The sequence below is a fragment of the Mangifera indica genome, unplaced genomic scaffold (assembly GCF_011075055.1).
Source record: "Mangifera indica cultivar Alphonso unplaced genomic scaffold, CATAS_Mindica_2.1 Un_0081, whole genome shotgun sequence".
Classification (NCBI taxonomy): domain Eukaryota; kingdom Viridiplantae; phylum Streptophyta; class Magnoliopsida; order Sapindales; family Anacardiaceae; genus Mangifera; species Mangifera indica.
The window spans coordinates 52,457-59,961 of NW_025401173.1; the positions used below are offsets into that span (position 1 = coordinate 52,457).

Sequence of the window (7,505 nt, forward strand, 5' to 3'; positions counted from 1 at the left end):
TGGCACCAAAGTAGGTCAGGCCTAATGGAGGACACTGTTGAAGTGCTTTTAAGAAGAGAAAACACCATTGAAGACTCCTACCAGTATAATTATTTTATGATTTCATATTTTATCTGACTAGAACATGCAGGCGGCTGTATACTGAGCAATTTCAAAGGTAATCGATATAAGCAAAGAAGAAAAATTAGCAGCACAGCCTTTTCAAACACGTGAGAAAATATAAAGATATTAATCATATAGAACACTGCTGGCAAGCATATAGTTTCGTGCTGGATACAGCATCTGATCCCCATTTTTAAGGACATGTGGAATTTCCAGTTCTGGTGTTTGATGGCATGTCATGAAAAATTATCCCTATGTTCTTTCCTAAATTTGTAATGCTTATCTTGCATGTTACGCAATTTGTTTTTGTATAATGGTTTTGATTTTTGATTTTGTTGGTTAGATGCACTAAGGGCAATATTCTTGATTTCATATTTAATTTCCACCATAGGAACAACTAGATTTTGAATACAAGTAGTTTAGTTTGAATTTACCCATATATCTATATAAAAGGAGAAATACTATGTGTACATACTTTTAATACATAATCTAAGTATACAGATAATGTGTCATTATGTAATTAGGCGTTATTTTATCTTTAAATCAAAATTATTCAATTACATAATGATAAATCATCTGTATATCTAAATTATATACAAAAATATGTACGCATAATTTTATTAATTTAAAAGACTCATTGTCACCCCCGTTAATTCACTTCATATGAAAAAACTTGTGTAGTTTTATAATTTATAACTATTCCCCTTCTAGTTATGCCCTTCCAAGAGTTACCCTACTTTGTCTTGACTATTTAAACATGATAAAAGATTGAATAAAATTATGTATATAAATAAATTATATAAATTTATTTGTACCAATTGATGTGATAGTTCATAATTGAATGATGTCATTGTTCATTTTTTTCTCACTTTAAAAATGTTATCATATCAGTTTGTATAGATAAGTTTATACAATTTATATATACATATAATATTACTCTATAATATTTATTCAAACATCCATAATAATTAAATAGCTTAAATACTGAAAAAACCTTTGTGTAAAGGTCAAAAGATGTCATATCCGGAAATAAACTAATGAGTGTGGTGCATAATATAAACTCATAAATAAGCGAATAATATCACCCACAAGTATCAAGATAATTCATCAATTAAAAGTAAGTCTCTCTCATACACCTTATCAGCTGATCTATCGTTATACAATCGTTATATTCACCTATCGCCTATAATATATAAGGAAAATGAATTAATGAAAATCACTAAATAAGTAAGTGTTTCTATAGTTTTACATGTTTTCTCTTGGTTTCTTTCAATATTTTTAGTATTTTAATCATATTATTTTCTCTCCTAATATTTAAGGCAAATCTATATGGACTAGGACTCTAATGACATGAAGTGCAAATGCATATAAAACATATTTTCAAAAATCATTTGGTGAAAACATTTTTTAAAATCAGTCTAATAAAAATCATCAAAATCTCTATGTTAATCAAACTAGATTGAGGTAAGATTCGACACCATAGACACCTGAATCTCTCAGGTTATCGTAATTCACATTATAGATGAATTTATCCTATCACCTCTGTGCAGGTGCAAATCTATAGGCCATTTCATAACACCTTCTCATGGGTGCACACCTTTTAGTGGATGTATATAGTGAACAATGTGTTATCTTTATAGGTATAACACCTGTATATGGATACATAATCTATATCACTGATGCCCCTTCACAACAACCCCCTAAAATATAGTTATTAATATCATACAATATGATATAGATAAAAAAACGACACGTATTATAAGATATATCGTAATTAATATGATACAATGAATATCGTATGATACGATACTCATCTTACAATACGATATATATTACTGATACGAATTAATACACTTTTTAGAGAAAATAATGATGTAATAGGGGCATATATGAAAATGTTTAAATTTTCAAAAGTGTTTGTGATATTTTTTAAAATGATGACATGTTAATTATATTATTATATTATTTTATTTTTTAAAAGTTATATCATATAATGTGATACGATACTCAATATACGATGCATAAAATTAGGTTTTCAATACATAATACAATACATGATTCAACTACTATACTCTAAAAAACATATCTTGCAAAAAATTATTGTGAAAACATGTTTTTATAAAAGACACAAAATATCTCCATCTATGGGATATCTATGTCCCAAATATATTATGGGGAATCTCTACGTCCCACATATGCTTTATTAGATCTTTTTGTCCCAAAACTCATCACTAGAAATGCCCAAAAAACTTGAAAATCACTTCTGAAAATCATAAAAATCAATGATATGTTTTCTTTAAAATCATGATCTCAAGCTTATATAACTCATCTCAGGCTCATTCTCACTTTTACTGATCATATACATATGTTCATGACTCTAAAACCTTATCTTGTATTCTTTCTTGACACTTTAATGTATTTTAGTGTCTATTAAATTCTCATGGAATAGCTCTATAGACGGGTATTCTCTTTGTGGAATAACCATTCAACTTCTTAGTCTCGTGAATGATCATTCAATATCAAAAATAAAGGTTCATCATTCTATCCCGAGCATGTTTTACTCTTTCTCAGTTATGACCATTCAGAACCTATAAGTAATTTTGTCTTTTCATCTAAATAAATAAGGTTCATGAGTACCTAATCTACATAGTTTGAACGACAATATATGTTTGATGGACAATTATCCATCGTGAATCGAAATCTCTATTCTAATAGATGAATAACCATTCCATCGCGCCTGAAATGAAAAGTTTCATCTATTTTGGTTGGATTTCTTTCCACAACTAGACCAAAACTTTATAGTTCATTATTTCTTTCCAAGTTCCAAATGGGCTAGTAACTATGGTTAAATATTTCTCAATAAATATATTAAATGTATTTGACCTTTTAATCAGGTCCAAGTTCCAATTAAAGATAGCTTACGTTCAATAAATGATAAAGAATTGGATAATATCTTTTAGTTATTTAATAAATGGAAAATGCACGGCTAATGTTGATTTGGCCTGGTAGCTTAGATTATGACCAATCAAAAAGGGTTGAGAGAACACCATCATTATTGATAGCTTTTACGATAAATAGACCACTCCCTAACTAACTAAACTAAACATCATAATCATAACAATGATCATGAAAATCTATTAGTGTTGGAACTTTGTTGGCAATCACTAATACTCACTAATCACATTTAGTTGATCGCCAGAAGATCCAGAACCCCATCAATTCATCTCAATAACGCACCTTCTAATGTTGTACATTGTACATGTACTTGCGCCAGCTAACGTACGCAGTTGGCGACCTCATCGGGAACTGCTCCTCCGCCTCCCTGTCGACTGCATGGTCCATCTCTTCACTAACTGTTGATGAACCATCATCTGGTTTTGATCAAAAAGTAATCTTATCTAACGGTGAAGAACTGGAGTTGATGTGCACGTGACAGAGATGGACCCCATGAGAAAACCTCACTGGAAGTGACTTAGTTTGCAACTCTCGAGGTGTCACTGTCTCTCTCTCTTTCAAGACTCATCAAGTTGTATGGTACTGCAAAGATAAAAATGAGAGGTTTTTAAAGGAGAGAAGTTTAAGCTAACACAGCGCATTAGTCTCCATTGTCCATGGAGATCACACAAACACCTATCTTTCTTTAGACGTGATCTCTTTATATATCCATCGCTAAAGCTTATATTAAAGAAAAAAATATGTTCTTTCACTTGCCTTTCGTTGCACAGCCACTCAAATGTTAGAACCAAACTTACCCATTTAAAGAATATTGACAAGTATTTTACAAGTTGTAAGCTTTTGAATCAAAGGTTGTATTTTTATTTGGAATCTTTGTGGATGAATGTTAAGACCCTTCTGAGGGGAAGTTGAGTAGTGTGAATCTTTAACAATGGATCCGCCAGCAATGATGAATGAGGGTTCGTACAACTTTGCAGAGATCTGGCCGTTTCAGGTTCATGGAAGTGGAAATGCGAATGAATCTGGAGGTGCGTTGGGGCTGAGGGAAGTTCAGTTTGGGCAGAATTTGAGTCAGTTTGTGACTAATCGAGAAGTTTCTGGTGAGGATCCGGCGAGTTTGGAGCACAAAGTAGTTCATGGGAATGGTTCGAGGAAGCGATGTGAGGTAGAGGATGAGTCACCCAAGGTTGTATCAACAAGCACTGGCAATGGAGTGGTATACTTATTCATTTATCTGTTTGATTGTATATTCAGTTTCTATTCTGACTTTATTTTTCGTACAATCTTAATTCTTCTTAGGAGGGGTTTTCTTTATCTGGTTACATGATACCGAATGCCAACTAACACACGCTTAATGTTGAATATAGGATTTTAAAGAATTGGTCTATCATTCTAAGTTTTCTAATCTATGGTGTTTATGTGGGATTGGCATATAGAAATTTGATTGTGAAACTATGATGGTTACATGAAAAATTCTTATGTTTTAATATGTGCAGAATGATTCTGATGGAAAACGGATTAAAACATCTGGAAGCAGAGATGACAATCAGAATTCAAAAGCTGATGTTGAACCCAGTTCAGGCAAGCCTGTGGAACAAAATAGCCAACCACCAGAGCCACCTAAACAAGATTACATCCACGTTCGAGCAAGAAGGGGCCAAGCTACTGATAGCCACAGTCTAGCGGAAAGAGTAATATTTCCAATCCTCTTAAACTCAATTGTAATTCAATTATCGATCAAATTAAGTGCTGTTTAACGAGTTTTCATGGTTTGAAACATTTGACGGATAGGCTAGAAGAGAAAAGATAAGCGAAAGGATGAAAATTCTACAGGATCTGGTCCCTGGCTGTAACAAGGTAAGCATTTGATTATTTATTAAGTCGGATGCCAATTGTGCACAGTTTGTGAAATTATATTTTGCATTCAATCAGCTGCATATAGTTCTAGTCCAATTTCACTTCTTGATTTGTGAGTTACTAGTGTGTCATAGTTGGCACTCATGAACATACATCATAAACCGGTAGTGTTCGGATTTCTCTTCAGTTTCCATGTGACACGGTCTGTTTATGCAACTCTGTACTAAGATAGTTTTTTGAATACAGGTTATTGGCAAAGCACTGGTCCTTGATGAGATAATTAATTACATCCAGTCGCTACAGCGGCAGGTTGAGGTGGGAAATTTTTTACTTCTGATACGGCTTTACCTTTTGATTGGATACTTTCTTTTACTAATTTTGAACTTGAGCCAAAAATTTCACTGGAAAATTGCAGTTTTTGTCCATGAAGCTTGAAGCAGTCAATTCGAGAGTGAACCCTGGTATTGAGGTATTTCCTCCAAAAGATGTAAGTCCAAATGTTATGAATCCTTACTGGACGCAATTTTGGTTGACATTCTATTAGTATTGCACTTCTGTTTTAGCCTTACAAGGATGGTTCATATCATGTTAGAACTCATACCACAAACCTCTTCACGTGTGTATCATCCTGCTCATTTGATGGATGGACTTCTTTGAGAGTCCTAAATTACAGTATTGAAGTAAACTTCTGAAACAATCTCAGTATAAATTCATTGTAGGAGATGGGAGATTTGTATGTTCTTAATAAGAAAAAGTGAAAAACTATGCATGATAACGATCGTGTTTTAACAGGGTGAACTGTATTTGGATTGCAATAGTGTCTGTAGACAAACAGGTCCAAAATTTCATACTCTTGAACCTTATTCAGATTCCTGCCCATGGCCTTCCATTGTTATGATTTCTGCTCCTCTGCATAGGCATGACTTCTTGCCTTAAATTTAATGGTTTCATTTTCCATTTGGTAGTTGGGACAAGAACCTAACTGTTTACTTTTATGGTGAATCATTATTTTTGGGGTCTTGTTCTCTAATCCTTTTTTTAATCTCCACATTTAAAATTAAAGAAGCAAAGAGAAAATCTAACTATGCATTTATATATGATTTCGTCCAGGTGAATCTGTCCATTGCTTTTTTTCTTTTTCACCTAAATGAGATTCTGCTAAAATTTTGTATAGCATTCTATTCTGTTGGTCGCTTATTTATGATATGATTAAGTTTTCTATGGATAATTTTGTTTATTATGGGTGAATGGTTTTTTTAACAAACTGATTTGGCTTTTTCAGTACGGTCAACAAGCATTTGATATCATTGGCATTCCATTTGGCTCTCAAGCTTCAAGGGATCTCAACCATGGTTCATCATCGGAGTGGTTGCACATGCAGGTTGGTGGTTTTGAAAGAATGACTTAAAAAATAAAAGGAAAAAAAATCCTCATCAATTAGTAATAAGAGCATTAAATGGTGAAGCATCCTCCTCCAGTTGTTGTTAGACATTGCACCCCATTATTCTACATTAAGAGAGTTCAAATTCCCAATTTCAACATCAAGCATGGAGAATATGATTGATGTTCAAAGACTCCTCAAGTTAGTAAACAAAGTTTCTATCTTGACCTCGTCATTTGTTTGTATGTTGGAGACTGAATTCTTTACTCCACATATCTTATAGAAGGCTTTATGCTGCACTAATACGTGAACAGAATTCGAAGAACAATCATTTTCTTGTATAAGAATGTTGCATATTCTGAATGTGTGATGCTTACTTTAAATTTTAAACTGGGTTTGTTAAGAAGCTTAAGGTGTATTAATAAATTAAGCCATTTTGGTGTGATGTTTTCTGGAAATTTTCCTTGATTTGACAATGTTTCTGCTCTGCATAGTATAGTGTTTAACATGGATTATGCTTGAATTTCTATAGTAATTTTCATCATTTTGACATAATAACCTGCATTATGTGATAATCATGGTCAGTTTGACTATGATTGCTTCATTTCTCCTGTGCCAGCGTCAGTTGTCTAACTAAAGTTTTTTGTCACTGCCTGATATGCGGCAATATCAGATGATCTGTAAATACACCATGCCTGTTCAGTGATCTTGGAAAATAAATAGGATCAATTGAAATCATTTTACCTTGTCCTTGGTGGTTTTCCTTTTTAATGTTACAAGGTTGATTCAATATTGAGCTATAGCGCAGTTTCAGGGGTGTACTCTGAAGAAATCTAAAAGGGCTAGCTCTAATTAATATCATAATGTGTTTTTAGTCTTAATGTGATCGAATTGGACAGTGATTAAACAATGCATGATAAATTGAACACGAATGATGCTCAAATTCACCGGTGGGCAAGATGGAACGGGAGGCTTTCTTGGCCCGCTTCGAGCTTTATAAACAAAGGCTTGTAAGAACATAATTAACAAATAGAGACTGCTCTCTGCGTTATCATCCATTGTTAAATTGTCGAAAAAAGCTTCATCGCTAATCTCACGAGCCTCTGCACTAGCTGAACCATACAACTAATGATGACAACATGCCTAATGTTATTCACATAGTTAGTAAAAAAACGAATTATTCACTTTTATGTCAATCTCAAGTTAGATT

General features: G+C 33.0%; 1 protein-coding gene across 1 annotated transcript; it reads left to right on the forward strand.

Moving 5' to 3' along the window:
• The first annotated feature begins 3,303 nt into the window (after positions 1-3,303).
• Positions 3,304-6,753, forward strand: LOC123207476 (transcription factor BHLH089-like). The gene is made up of 6 exons (XM_044624938.1): positions 3,304-4,273; positions 4,554-4,748; positions 4,849-4,914; positions 5,161-5,229; positions 5,330-5,401; positions 6,197-6,753. The coding sequence occupies exons 1-6, from the start codon at positions 3,989-3,991 to the stop codon at positions 6,320-6,322; spliced, it is 813 nt and encodes a 270-aa protein (XP_044480873.1). The 5' UTR covers positions 3,304-3,988; the 3' UTR covers positions 6,323-6,753.
• The last annotated feature ends 752 nt before the right edge of the window (positions 6,754-7,505 follow it).